The sequence below is a fragment of the Indicator indicator genome, chromosome 35 (assembly GCF_027791375.1).
Source record: "Indicator indicator isolate 239-I01 chromosome 35, UM_Iind_1.1, whole genome shotgun sequence".
In the NCBI taxonomy this organism is placed as follows: domain Eukaryota; kingdom Metazoa; phylum Chordata; class Aves; order Piciformes; family Indicatoridae; genus Indicator; species Indicator indicator.
This window is the reverse complement of record NC_072044.1, coordinates 6,656,603-6,671,079: the sequence shown is the minus strand read 5'-3', so window position 1 is coordinate 6,671,079 and position 14,477 is coordinate 6,656,603. Positions and strand designations below refer to the sequence as shown.

At 53.3% G+C, this 14,477-nt stretch overlaps 1 protein-coding gene across 7 annotated transcripts; it reads right to left on the bottom strand.

The window, feature by feature from the left end:
- Positions 1-497: 497 nt before the first annotated feature.
- NFYA (nuclear transcription factor Y subunit alpha) lies at positions 498-14,255 on the bottom strand. 7 transcript variants are annotated; one of them, XM_054396003.1, is made up of 10 exons: positions 14,232-14,255; positions 12,272-12,380; positions 10,513-10,599; positions 8,156-8,302; positions 6,710-6,841; positions 5,957-6,062; positions 5,055-5,221; positions 3,767-3,940; positions 3,067-3,168; positions 498-2,814 (listed from the first exon to the last, which is right to left on the bottom strand). In XM_054396003.1, exons 2-10 carry the CDS (start codon positions 12,344-12,346, stop codon positions 2,761-2,763), a joined length of 1,044 nt encoding a protein of 347 aa, XP_054251978.1. In that variant the 5' UTR covers positions 12,347-12,380; positions 14,232-14,255; the 3' UTR covers positions 498-2,760. The 7 variants fall into 7 exon arrangements, with proteins under 7 accessions (XP_054251978.1, XP_054251977.1, XP_054251979.1 ...); XM_054396002.1 differs by having other exon boundaries at positions 10,513-10,596; XM_054396004.1 differs by having other exon boundaries at positions 5,055-5,203; positions 10,513-10,596.
- Between the last annotated feature and the right edge of the window lie 222 nt (positions 14,256-14,477).

The following is a 14,477-nucleotide window of genomic DNA, read 5'->3' as shown; positions in this document are numbered from 1 at the left end:
GCCTGGAGCAGGGCAGGGTTAGGCTGGACATCAGGAGGAAGTTCTGCACAGTGAGGGTGGGGAGAGACTAGCACAGGCTGCCCAGGGGTTGAGGCCTCATCCTTAGAGACATTCAAGGTCAGCCTGGATGTGGCCCTGGGCAGCCTAATCCTGCTGCCTACAGGGGCTTGGCCAAGAGGACCTTTGGGGCTCCCTCCCAAACCAGAGCAGAGAGGCTGCCCTGGGTCTAAACCTGGTGCTCCCCAGCAGTGCTGCAGCCACTGCAGGCCCTCAGTGCTCTGAGGAGCAGGAGGCTGAAGAGCAGAGCCCAAGCCTGGTGCTGGTTTAGAAATGTTTATTAGCTGTACACAGTACTTACAATTGCATCTGTTAAAGACCAAAATACACCTGAAAAAATGCATCAGTTAAAAAAAAAAAAAAGAAACTTTAACCTCTGTACAACCTCTGCCTGCCAGCACCTCAGTGCCCCCACCCCCCTTCACAAAGACTTTCTTGGTTCCCCCTCCCCTTTTTGTGAGCAGCTGCTGGGTTCCTGATACCATTTGAGAAGGAAATTGCAGCAAGATTAATTTGCACATCAAGAACCAGGCCACCTCCTCCCACAGCTGCAAGGGGTTGAAGAGTTTCTTGCTCAGCTTCAGCTCACTTCAGCTGTGGAAGGGGAACTCAAACTGCAGAAGGATGAAGTGAACTCTGCTTGGGCCTCACCACAAACCCCCAGTGGGCATCTTCCCTCTGCTCTGCCAGCTGCTGACCCAAGCACTGCACTACTGCCTTTCAGGGGGCTGCACTGAGGACCTCTGCAGCTCCCTTCCAACCCTCAGCACTCTGTGACCTCTAGCACCCAGCCAGGCACATTCCTCCTGATGCCCATGTAGAGTGGAACCTTCCTCCACACTTCTCTGCCTCCTCCTGCCTTCCTCCCCCTCTTCTCACCTTCTCAGCACTGCTGTTTTTCATCCAAAGCAAACAGAATTTCCAAGGCTCTGTCTTTCTGCATCCTCCCAGTCTTTACCTTGCTGCCCTCTCCTCTGTTTTGCACCAAGTCAGAAGCTCTCAGGGGATGCAAACCCAGCAGGCAGACAACAGGAGGGTGGTTTTCAACTTGCCTTTCCTTTTTTTTGTCACTTGCAAACGTGGTTCACTGAATTTAAACCTCTCCTGTCCCTCCTTGGCTGCCTTCCTCACAGACAGCTCACCCTCTGCACCCTGCCCTGCTCAGGTTCTCCATCACCTCCCTCCTGCCAAACCCTGGCAGTTTCCCACCCCATGGCTCAGCTGCCAAGATGCAGTTTGACGTTTCAGTGCAGAACACAAAAGCTGCCAGAGGTGGGGACTGGAGCAGGCAGGGGATGCACAAAGTGTCTGCAAAGCTCCTTCCAGATGAAGCAGGCAGGGCAAGCTGCAGGGACAGCTGCTCAGATGCTTCTGAACTGCAGCTTCCTTGGCCACATTTCCAACTGGTAAGAATGGAGCAAGGCAGAAGTCAGTAGTGAGCTCCAGAGTGAACTGCAAACAAGCTCCAGGGTGAAAGCTAAGGGAAGAGCTGTGGAGATGCTGGAGCAGAGGTCAGCTGCAGGTCACAAAAAAAACCCTTTCTGAAAAAGAACTGAAGTCCCCCTCCTGAAGTGCCACTTTGTCCTTCATTATTGCAAGAGGATGGTCTACAAAATGCTGCCACTCAGCAACCTGCCCCCAGCCCTTGAAGAGTCCTTGAGCTGCAGCAGGATGAGCTGAGCTGAGCTGCCCTGGAGCAATCCCACCTTGGTGTCTTCTACACCACTTCCACAGTTCTCTCTTCACTGCACAGGCACAGAGATGATCACAGGTGCTGTCTGCTTTCTGTCTTCTGGAGGAGCCAGGCACTGCCCTGGCAGCTTAGAAGGAAGATTTGAACCAATGATATCCAAGAATATCCTTTGGAAGGGACTCACTGAACAGTTTCAATCCTTTCTCTACTGGCATTCACTTCTCTCCCAAAGCAACAACTACTGGCAACAAACAAGTCAAAAACCCACCCAGGGATTGCTTTTACTTATCAAATCCTAATTAATTTTACTAATTAAATCCTTATCCCCACCTCACCCTCTCCCATTTCACTTCTTGCTACAGACACACAAGGTACCAAGCCCTGGAATAATCTTGAAATGTTCCCAGCACTGGGTCTGGATGGCTCAGCTCTGCCCAGAGAGAAATTTGCTGCTCATGGATTTCACAAGGTGGGACTTAAAAAAGGACCCTTCCAGTTCCTGCCAGTGTCAGAGGTGCGAATGAACAACAGGGCACAGCTCAGCTGGCAGAGGAGTCCAGAGATGCCAAGAAGCAGATGTAAAGATCAAGTCTGTGCTGGGCAAACAAAGGGCTGTGGTGCAGCCACCTCAGTCCTGGCTGCTGTCCACTGGAGGAGGTCTCTGTACCACAGGGCTGTGACTGCAGGAGGTGTCTGCTGGCCCTGCAGCAGCATGGCTCTCACTGCTGGTCTGGGAGGCACTGGCAGACTCTCACTCACGACCAATCTTAGTGCAGGAGATGGTTAAAAGAGGGAAGGGGGAGGCAGAGGCTGGAATCCTTGTGCTGGGCCAGAGGAGCAAACCAAGGAAGTAGTGAAGATTGTTTGAGTCAGCTGCAGTTCAGCTCTCCAGCACCCACTGCAAGGTGAGGACAGTCTGGGTGTGCTGATTGTCCCACTGAGACTCACTGGATGCACTGGAAGGCAGGGCAGAAGGGATGGGAATTCCATCAGCTGCTGTTTCCTTCAGGTTAGGAGACTCTGATCATCTGTGTCATGGCTTCCTCATTGGCCTGAGTGGGATCCTGTGGATACAAAACACATCCCCCACATTGCCACTGCAGTGAGACAGCCACCCACACCACAGCCACCCCTCAGGCACAGCCACCCCTCAGGCACAGCCACCCCTCAGGCACAGCCACACACCTCCAGGGAGGGGGCAGAGAGGGACAAAGCTCAGGGGCTGAGCCACAACCCCCCAAACTAGTCCAAAGGAACCCCTGAGGCTTGTTCTGAGGGGGTGAGAGTGAGAGCTGGGCAGGCCCCACTCTGCTCACCTGCATGTGGGGACTGTCCTTCTCCTTGGGGGAGAAGAAGCGTCCCCCCTCGCCCCTCTTGCGGGCCATGGCGTGGCGGTGCCTGGACTCGTGCAGGTACTTCTGCAGGGACAGGAGGAGGCAGTCAGAGCCCAGCCCAGCCCTGCTCTGCTGCAGCACCTCCAGCAGGGCAAACTCCTGTCTGCTGCCAAACCCCACCCAGTCCCCACCCTCACCCAAAGAACCCTTCCAGGAAAGTTTCATGAAGTTTCACCTCATGTCCAACCTAAGCCTCCCCTGGCGCAGCCTCAGGCCATCTCCTCTGGTCCATCACTTGTTGTAGGGAGCAGAGCCCAACCCCCCCTGGCTCCAGCCTCCTCTCAGGGAGCTGCAGAGAGCAATGAGCTCTCCCCTCAGCCTCCTCTTCTCCAGACTGAACACCCACAGGACCCTCAGCTACTTCTCAGCATCTTTCTTCTCCAGACCCTTCCCCAGCTTTGTTGCCCTCCTCTGGCCCTGCTCCAGCTCCTCAATGTCCTTCTTGGAGTGAGTGGCCCAGGCCTGCCCCCAGCACTCAAGCTGCCCCTCCTGTCACTTGGTCTTGGAGAAGAGCCTGACCCCAGCCTGGCTCCAACCTCCTTCAGGAGGCTGTAGAGGAGAGGAGGTCTCCTCTCCCTTTCTAATCAAGCATCCTTCCATCAGACCCAAGCTGGATTCTCACCCTTCTTTCTTTGGGGATCTTCCCCTCAGCCTCCAGCTTGGCCCTGGCCTGCCTCCTCTTGAGGATCCTGTGGTACTGCTTGGCATTGACATAGAGAGGCTCCTCCTCCAGCATCTCTGCCCCAGGCAAAGGGATCCTCTGGATAGCTGGCACTGACCCAGCTCCAGGCACCATCTGCAGGGAGAAGCTGTCAGTGCCTGCAGCTCAGGACACAGAAGTCAAACACATTCACATGGGAGGTGTCTGGGGCTTGTCCTGCCCCCACTCCAGTTAGGAGCAGCAATGAATTTGTTCTCTAGCAGCAGAATAGATTCAAACAAATCCCTTTCCCTGAGAATGGTAAAGGCTCCAACACAATCCCATGGCCATGCTCCTGCTTCTGGGCAACTGAAGCACACAGCCCATGGCCACTGCTGCCCTTCCTTTCTACCTCTTTGATGAGAGCTGCAGAGCAGTCCTTAGGCAAAAGTCCCTTGGAGAGCTGCTGACATCTAGTTGGGGCTAAGAAGGGAACTCTAGAGCAGAGCCTCCCCCTGCACAGCAATGGGAACTGGCAGCAGCAGTAAGACCAGGCCCCCTCCAGGGCAGCAGGAGCTTTATTAACCTCTGCTGAGCACTCAGCAGCTTCTCTGGATTTCATTTCCTAGATTCCTGAGCTCAATAACCTGCTCTGGGAGAAAGAAAAGTACAGAATCTGGAGCCTGCCACAGGCCACTGGAATGAAACATTTTGATTGTTTAAACTTTAAGCTAATGGTGGCCACTGAGAACACATCACTGAGAGTAAGGGAATGGGTTGGGTTGGAAGGGATCTTAAAAGCTCATCCAGTTCCAATCCCCTGCCATGGGCAGGGACACCTCCCACCAGCCCGGGGTGCTCAAGGCCTCACCCAGCCTGAGCTTGAATATCTTTGAACATCTCCAGGGAGGAGGCATCCACAGCCTCCCTGGGCAACCCCTCCTAGTGCCTCCCCACCCTCACTGTCAAGAATTTCTTCCTCACCTCCAGTCTCAATCTCCCCTCTCCCAGCTCAAAGCATCACCCTGGCCCTTGTCAAAAAGTCCCTCCCCAGCTCTCCTGCATCCCCTTCAGGTGCTGGAAGGCTGCTCTGAGGCCTCCCTGGAGCCTTTTCCTCTCCAAGCTGAACAGCAAAACCCCTGAGCAGAATTGATTCTGTTCTAACTCAAAGCAGGACCCCAGACCAAGGTGCCAAGACTCTGACAACCCTTTGTGCACAGACACACAGAGGCCCAAGCCTGCCAGGAGAGCTGTGGAGTTCAGTACCCACCATGACCATGCCACCTGAGTTCACCACATTCCCAGCCACTGGCAGTGTCACTGTCACTGTCCCTTGCCCACTGCTGGTGGTGTTGGTGCTGGCTCCTGTCTGGACAATCTGTGCTCCAGCCAGGCTGGCTGCTGGGATGGTGATCATGCCTGTAACAGGGACTGTGACTTTAAGGAAATAAAAAACAAAACCAAAGCAAAGCAAAAACATGCACACAGAGAGGAGGGAACACCATTAGTCCCACTGCTGCTTTGGACTCCTTCAGCCTTCCACAGCATGCAACAGGATTCACAACAGAGAACCAGCCAGGCTGGGAAAGGCCTTTGAGACCATTGAGACCAAGCATTAACCCAACCCCACCAGACCCTGCTAACCCATGGCCCTCAGCACCACATCTCCATGGCCTCAGTTCCCTCAGCTGCTCCTCCCCAGCCTTCTTCTCCAGGCCCTTCCCAGGCTTTGTTGCCCTTTTCTCTGGACCTGCTCCAGCCCCCCCATGTCCCTCTTGGGAGTGAAGGGCCCAAAACTGAGCCAGTACTGGAGGAGAGGCCTTGCCAGTGCCATCCTTCACCTGTTCCTCAGACTTGCTGTGCTTTGCAGCTCCACCTGCCCAGTGATCCCAGTGTCAGGTAGCAGCTCAGGTACTGAGGTGTAAAAGTCAAACCTCAGCACTTCTACCCTGACAGCCCTTCAGAATGGGGCCACTTCTCACCTTTCTGGGGAGCCCCCCCAGCCTGAACCCCTGTCCTACACCATCAGCCCCTCTGCTTCCATCCCCCCAGCTTGCACCACAGCACTCACAGCACCCCCAGCACACCTCAGCTCCCTCTCTTCCTCACCACCCATCCCAAGGCAACCAAACCCTCCCCAGGAGCCCTGCCTCTCCCCAGCACAGCTCATACCTTGTTGGAGAATGGTTCCATCAGCATTAACTGGCTGATAGACTATGGTCTGGCCTTCAGCTGCTTGTGCTACCTGCTGTCCTTGAACTGCTATTTGCTGCTGGGTCTAAACACAAAGAAAGAACACAGGAACTTTACAAACTGGTTGTGACTCCAGTGTGACAATTCCTGAACTAACAGCAGGTGCTGAAGGTGTTTCAGGCTTTGATTTCTTTTGCTTTGTTACCAGCAGCAAGCAAGAGGCTGGAGCACAAAGCAACTGGAGATAACACACCCAAAGCACCTCCAACACTTTTTACTTTTCCTAGCAGTGTAATAATTAATATTGAAAGGAACAAGTTCTGGGTTCTTTCTGTCTCATCTCACTATGAATATGGCCAAAGAATTATTCTGCTCAGGAATTGAATTTGGCTCCTAAAGCACCAAATTCAGCAGATAAAGCCAGAAAAGTGGAATTAGCAACACTTCATCTCTCCAAAATGTCCACAGAACCAACCATGAGCCAATCAAATACAGAAAGACAATGGATAAAAAACATGCAAGCAGTTATTCTGCCCCAGTGATGGATGAAAGACTACAAACCCATCACATTTAGTCTCAGGTTCTCAGCATTAATAACAATTCCTCTTTTTTTTTTTGTTGTACTTTTTTTTTCTGCCTTGTTATTGTTTTAACTTAACCACAGCTTAAGTCATTTGTCAAGTTTCTCTTCCTGTTTCTCTCAAGAAAAGCCTTTCATGCTGGTGCAGTTACCTGTGTCTGGCCAGCAGTAACTGCAGTCTGTGGCTGCTGTATAATGATCTGCTGGGTCTGGCCCTGCTGCCCCTGTACCTGCACAGCCTGCCCACCTTGAATCTGAATCTGACCTGGCTGGACCAACTGAATCTGTGGAAGAAAGAGTCAGAAAGGAACATTAACTATGCCTCTTGTTTCTCCCTCCTTAGCCTCAGCATTACCAAAATCATCTCTGAGGATGATTTACTGTTGAGAAAAAAAAAAAAAAGACAACAAAGCAGTGATTCTTCTCATTTATTGCTCCCTGGGACACAGGAGTCACAACCATACAGGACAGAGGAAACACAGCATGTTGGTGACATTGTACCCTGGCAGTTCTCCACTGCTCACACAAGAGAATGGTCAAAAGAAATCAATTGTGCCCATGAAATTGTTGTTCAGGTGAAAGGAAACAAGAGGACTAAGATTTAGGGTACCTGGAGAGTGCTAATTACCCAGCACACTCCTGTTGGGTAGAGAGAAAAGTTGGCTTTAGAGCTGCAGAGAATTCTTTGCTCCAAGATGGAACAGTTCTTAGATTAAAAATAAAAGAGGAACTGGAAGAGGGTTCACAGCTTGTGCTTAGATACCCAGGGCTGGATTTCTCTCCACCAACCAGGCTGGAAAGAACCTACCACAAAACAACAGATTGTAGCCCAAAATAGAGAGGGCACCCTACACCAGATTGGCTTCCAACAAAAGATGCTTTAAAGAAGCCCTGAATAAACCTCTCATATCCCCAAGCACTCCTGGGTCTCCCTGGGCTGATTCCTGAATCAGTGCTGCACTTGATTCCTGAATCCCATTCTCCAATCACTATCCCTCTGTTCCAGCTCTTCCCCTTGCTTTCCAGGAGCACTCTTGGAGCATTTCAGAGCTTTGTCTTTTAGACAAACCTCCCAAAAGAATGGCTTCTAATAAAATCCAGCTTCTAACCTCCTACAGTGCTGCCTCCTCCGCAGTGCAAGAGTTTCAATTCACCTTCAGCCATTGTGCATTAGATGAACTCAAGCACAAGAATTATTCTCAAGAAGCTTTCTTAAATAAGTAAAAAAAAAAAAAAAAAAAAGGCAAAATCCTCTGAGCCCTGAATTGAGCAGCAGCAGATCCCCAACTCGACTGCAAGGGCCACTGAAAAGAAGCATTTTGAAAAGAACACAACCAGGAAGCCCAAACCCAGCTCCAGCTGTCTTCCAGAATAACAGAAGCACAGAATGTGAGGGGCTGGAAAGATTGAACTTCACTGAAAAGCTTTGCACACCCCCAGGAAAACCAATTCAAACACAGAGCTCCCTGCCAGCTCTGGAGCTGGAGGACATCAATCTCTGCCCAGGGCATGGGAGGAGAGCTGAGGCAAAGGTGCTCTCTGAGCAGGTGAGGGCAGCCCAGCTCCTTCTCTCTCCAATAAAGTCAAGATCATCTCACCTGCTGCAGGCCCTGTGTTCCAGAAACTGGGACTTGCATGATGGTCTGGCCCTGCCCCCCAGGCACAGCCTGCACCATGATGGGCTGCCCAGTGGATGTGATCAGTTGGCCTCCGCTGACCTGGACCATCAGCGGCTGCCCCTGCACCTGGGGAAGGAGAGAAGCCCAAAGAGAACAATGAAAAGCTCTGCAAGTTCCCCTCCACAGAGGCTGAAGTGGCTGCCCTGTGGCTAGATGCTTACCTCAGGGAACCTGAGCAGCAGCCACTAAGCTGAGCTCAGCAGCAGTCAAACTCTTTAGTTCCTAAAGCTTCTGCCCTGATGTGCTGCTGCAGATTCCCCCTCTCCTGCTGCAACCTAAGCAGAGCTCCCAAGCCTCACTGCACTGCAGCAGGAGCTGCACAGCTCCTTTGCCCAGACACAGGAACTGGCTTTATGCACAGCCCAAGAGCAAAGTGTTAGCAATGAAACTTCATTACCCACATGGCTACTGCTGCTAGCCTTTAACTGGGGTTCCAAAGCTGCTGCTCTGGCAGAGAGGTTCTGCAGGAGCTTCAGCTCTCTCCCATTAGATGCTCACAACATTGCCACCTCCCCCTGAGCAGGCCATGCTCCTGCAGAGTCCTTGCATGGCTAAGTGAAATTAGAAATGGAACACCACCAAATGTGGCTCAGTAAGGAGCCAGTAAGGAGTGGGGGAGCAAAAATGAGCGGCAGCTACTTCTTGGCCCAAAAAGGCTTAGAGTGGATTTGTAAACTTGGTATAAGAGTCTCAGGATAAAGAATCCCAAAATGGGTTGGGTTGGAAGGGAGCTGCAAGATCATCTAGTTCCAACCCCCTGCCTTGCTCCTGTCAGGTCCCCAGCACAAATCAGCAGCAGCTGTTTTCAGTTACAACACAGGGAAGCATGCTGGGGTCAGCCACAGAGAGCACAATCAGCAGGACAACATCCAGGAAGCAGAAAGAAAAAGGACACATTCCAGGGCTCTTGTTAATGGATTAGAGCAAGAAAAAAATAAAGAAAGAAGAGGGGACACAGAGTGACAACCAGGAGGCCACAGTGACCCAAGCAGTTCAAGTCAGGCAGCTTTGCATCTTTTGACTGTGGACATAAAAAATGCTGTGTTCAGCTTTACACCTGGCCAGACCATTCTGGCCTCTTGGAGCTGCCCTCCTATGAAGGACTGAAAAGCAAACAACCCCAGAAGGGAGTGAAATATCCACTGCTCAGCTGCAAGGGCCAGCCAGGACTCAGCAGCCCCTTCAACAGCCTCCTGCCTGAGCTGATGAAATGGAATTTGCAAGACAAAGCACTTCACACAGGAAGGAGCCAGGGAGTGCAATAACCCAGCCTCACTTCCCCAGCTGTCAGCTATTTACTCTCAGGGTCAGACTTCTCCCCTGTGCTGTTCACAGGTAAATAAGAAATTGGCTCTCCCAGTCCCAGGGGAGGTAGCATTGTCCCCAGGTGCCCTCTTGAATCACAGAAGTTTAACTCTTCAAGCTCAGGGGCCATGCACCACCTCTTGCTGTCACCTGCTGAAGACAGAACTGCTCACAGCTGAGAGAAGAAATCTTTGGGCTCTATCTCCTCACTGCTGTTTCCTCATGCTGGTGGTTTAGGTTTTTTTCCTTCTAAGTCCCATTCCAACCACTTTTCACCTTCAGAAGTACAGCAACAGCAGTTCATAGAATCCCAGACTGTCTCAGGTTGGAAGGGATCTCAGAGCTCATCTCCTCCAACCTCCTCACCATGCCCAGGGACACCTCTCAGCCAGACTCAGCTGCTCAAGACCTCATCCAGCCTTGAACACCCCCAGGGAGCAGCCATCCACAGTCTCCCTGGGCAGCCTGTGCCAGGCTCTCACCACCCTCACACTCAAGAACTTCTTCCTCAGCTCCACTCTAACCCTGCTCTGCCTCAGTTTCAAACCATTCCCCCTTGGCCTGTCTCAGACACCCTCAGCAAAAGTCTCTCTGCAGCCTTCCTGGAGGCTTCCTTCAAGTACTGGCAGGCAGCTCTAAGGTGCCCCTGAAGCCTTCTCTTCTCCAGGCTGCACACCCCCAGCTCCCTCTGCCTGTGCTCACAGCTGAGCTGCTCCAGCCCCTGGATCATCTTTGTGGCCTCCTCTGGACTTTCTCACAAATGCTGCAGGGCTGCTGGCCTGCACCTGAGCCCCATGGAAAGCCCTGAAGCCACACTCTTGGTGGAAACCCCTACAGCTAGCAGAGAGGGCAGACCCCACAGCTAAGAAGTCTTCCTGCTCCCATTCCAAACCCTGTGGAACACAGCATTAGATATGTGGCCATGGTGAGAGTCATGCAGTGCTCACAGACACGATCAGAGAGGTCACCACTACCTGGAGGGTCTGGACTTGCTGGCCTGAGGCAGATGCCACCTGGGCCTCAGTCTGCAGCTGGACAGCAGTGACACCACCCTGCTGCTGGGAACAGGAACAGGAAGAGCTTGAAACATGGCAATGCACAGCTCTGACAAGAGACAATGACACTTGGCTGGAAGAGGCTGGGTGTCAAACCCACCCAGGCTGCTCCTGCAGCAGGAGGGGTGTGAGGATGCTCAGCCAGCCTCAGGGTGGAATGAGCAACACAACTGCACAGTGCTGCCAGGCTGCCATCTCCCAGGCAAAGATCCCTTGGCAAAGAACATCAGAGGCTGTTCTGCAGAACTGAAAACCTCAGCCCCATTGCTCTGCACTGCTGTCTTTCTGCTTGATGGCTGCTCTCAGTGCCCAGGCCTCCTCCTCCTAAGGGCTTGCAGAGTTTTGTCAGGCTTGTTAATTACAATCCAGGCTATCAATTCCTTTCTGCACACTGCAGAACAGATGACTACAGCCTAAGCTTCATCAATGTCACCCCTGCATCATTGTCTTTCCACCACTGACCTTGAAGGACAATCTTGAGAGGCTGCAAGAAAAGGCATTTGCTATCTTTAGCCTCTTTAGTGACTCCCAAAATAATGAGAGTTAAGTGTGTGAGCAGCCTGGGAGATGAAGGACATCTCTCTACCAGAAGCTGTGCCACAATAGGCTATGAAAAATACTGCTGGGGAGAAAAGATCTTGTGTCAAACATCCCAGACAGGCTTGGAGAGAAGGCACTAGAACCACCACAAAACAAGCTGGGTTTTAACCTTCTCTTTGCTTACAAAATAGCCAGAAACCAAATCAGGGTTTGGATCTGTCAGAGGCTGGGACTTTGTGCATTCTTAGTATCTGATTTTTAACATCCAGCACAATCTTGTTTGTACTGAAAAAGTCAACTAAATGCAGTGGGAGAAGCTGAGTTCTGCTGTCAGATGAGCTGATGACAAAGCAAAGCCTCTCTCACTGAATTCTTAATCCTCAATCATTTGTATGCCTCTTGTCTTCAACTGGAACAGAAGATGCAACAAAAATTCAGCAGCAGCTAGAGCTCATCTGAAAATGTGTTACTGTAGCTGAATGGGGGAGGCTTAACCACACTCCCAATCTGTCAAGTCCTTAAAAACCCCCAGCTCTCCTCAGCTAAACCTTCAGAACATGAAGCAGAAACTTCTGGAATGGACAAACTCATCCAAAGCTGCACATTTGGTTGCAATTCCTCTACTTTGTCTGTTTTGACCCAGCTGTAGATGTAAAACAAAAACTTCTCTTGAGACAGCCTCTGTGGACTTGAACAAAACCTGCTGCAATTTGGGGAGGGGGGAAATCTGCATTGCTCACTCTGGGAAGCTGCCTGCTTCTGATGATGTTCTGCTTCCTCCTTTTTCAGAGAGGATTTCTCACTTCCTTCACACAACTACCAGAGCATTTATTACTTTCCTTACATTACTAGCAGAGCATTTATTACTTTCTTCACATTACTCCCATTTTGCAAACTCCTGGCTACACAGAAATTTCCTGTCTATCTGCAATGTTATTAATCTAATTACACAACAATAATTAAGCAAACATTTACTCTGCCTTCAGGCCAAGCCTGCTGTGACAAAAGCCAGGCAAATAACATCCAGACAGTGCCATGGAGCACCTTGCTGGTTCTGCAGAACTCTGAGCTGCACACAGAGGGATCTGTAACCCAGCAGTGGCAACAGCAGTTCACCCAGGACCCCTCTGCATACCTGCTGCTGGATCTGCCCAGCCTGCACCACGATCTGCTCTGTGGAGCTGTTGCTGTTGGCTGTGTACTGCTCCATCGCTGTGCTCCGGCACAGGGCTCAGCCTCCAGCTCTGGCAAGAGAGGTTACAAAAGCAGCTGATTGTTGTGCCAGGGTTTGAAGATCAGGATTAGCTTACAGTAGCTGCAAAACAAACCATCTGCTGAGGTCAGGATCACACAGGGAGAGCTGCTGTTTAATCACCAACCTCCCTCTTTCATGATGTCACCTTGCTTGAGCTGAGTAGCAAAGCTCAGCTGAGAGCACAAAACCTGCCTGAGAAGCAAGAAGTGTCTCAGCTCTGGCATCCACCTGTTCACTGTGAGGGTGACAGAGCCCTGGAGCAGGCTGCCCACAGAGGCTGTGGAGTCTCCTTCTCTGGAGTAATTCCAAACCCACCTGGATGTGTTCTGTGGGACCTGCCCTGGGTGCTCCTGCTCTGGCAGGGGGTTGGACTGGATGATCTCTGGAGGTCCCTTCCAACCCCTAACATTCTGTGACTACATTCAGCCAGTCAAACAGCAGCCATGAACTTGTTTGTCTTCCCGTTTTACCCCTCAAACCTGCCTGTTCTGTGGTGCAGACAGCTGCCTGCACTGCCTGTTGGTGGAGGAGAGGATGGGGTCATTGCTAAAACCCCTCAAAGTTTAGGTATAAGAGCACAGGTTCAGAGCTGGGGGCTGTGCTCCTCCCACAGCTGACCTCACCAGCAGCCCCTCCTCACTGGGCTGCACTCAGAATCACTCCAGTGTCCCAGTTCTATCAGCACAGCTTTGTGCACACAAGGACAGAGGAGCCTGTAGGAGCTGTACCACCAGCAGCAGCTCTCTCAATACAAAAAACTACACCAAGTACAGAGCAGGCTGAGAAACCTGAGCTAGGAACTAAACCAGCTCCAGAGCATCATCTTCATTACCAAATTGGGCTTTCTAGGGCAGCCCCTGGATGATCCCTGTGCTCTAGGGACCCCAGCAGACATCCCTGTGAAGCCAGACAGGATTTAACTGACACCACAGAGAGGCCTCAGTCTCCTCTTCTGCCGTTCAGCAGAATAAATCACGCAGCTCCCGACCTCCTCCTCAAGCTTCCAAGACAGGGATTCCACCTAAGGACGTCTTCATTGCAGAGCCTCAGAGCTGGGCATCTTCTCTGTGCTCAGGCAGATGAAGCAATGCCCTGCAGCTCACGAAGCAGAGAGCAAGGTGGCCCCGGGCCTCTCGCTGGGGCAGCAGGGGCAGCTTCGCCTCCCGACGGCGCACGTGGCTGGCGACATTTGGCATCCAGGTGCGGCTAGGGGAGGCGGAAGGGCACGGGTCCGCTTCACCGGCAGCCCCGGGGAGGAGGAAGGAAGCGGAGGCCGCGACCTGCTCTAGGCGCACACTCGCCGGCTTCTCCCCCACCTCCCCCGGGCAAGGCGGAGATAAGGAGGGGGAGGAGGAGGAGGGGCAGCCCGGGCTGCCCGCGGCCCATCTGTCAGCAGTGCCGGCGGGAAGGCTCTCCCGCTCCGCTCCCCCCGCCCGGCGGAGGGCGGGGCCCTGCCGGCTCCCGTCCCAGCGGCCCGCACGGGCAAGGCCTGTCCGCGCCGAGGGAGGCCGGGCCCGCCGCGTACCTCCCTTCAAAGGCCCAAGCCGCAGCCTCGCCTCCTCCTCCACCGCTCCCGCCATCTGCCCTACACCCGCACCTCCCGGTACGCTGCGCCCGCCCCCGTCTTGGGCCCTCTCCTCCCAGAGGCCCCAGCCCCTCTCCTCCCGGTGCACCCCCCAGCCCCGGCGGAGTCAGGCCCGGGCCGCGTCCCCTCGCCTTCCCCAGCGCCTGGCCGGCCGGCCCCGGCCCTGTGAGCGGCCTCCTGACTGGTCACTCGGCCCCGCCAATCCCGGCGCTGGGGCCGGCGCTCGGGGGCTCCATATTGGCTGCTCGCACTCACCGTGCCTCGCTCCCCCGGTTCGGGTCCCGCGCTGATTGGCTCCGCTACTGGCCCCCAAAACCCAATCAGCGCCTCCACTCAGCCGCCGCGCAAAATGGCGCCCAACCCCGAACAAAGGCGAGGGGAGGGGGCGGGCAGGGGCGGCGCAGGCGCACGGCGGAGCCGGCTCCGGCCTGCTCCGCCTCCCTCCGCGCGGCCCTTAGCGCCAGGCACCGCCCACCCGCGTCCTGCCCACCCGCGGCTACT

Coding starts and splice junctions, on each gene's coding strand:
- NFYA (XM_054396003.1), bottom strand. CDS start 12,346: ATGGAGCAGTACACAGCCAACAGCAACAGCTCCACAGAGCAGATCGTG. Junction 10,600..12,271: donor CTGGGCAGATCCAGCAGCAG/GTATGCAGAGGG, acceptor TCCTGTTCCCAG/CAGCAGGGTGGTGTCACTGC. Junction 3,169..3,766: donor AGATCCCCAAAGAAAGAAGG/GTGAGAATCCAG, acceptor CTGTCCCTGCAG/AAGTACCTGCACGAGTCCAG.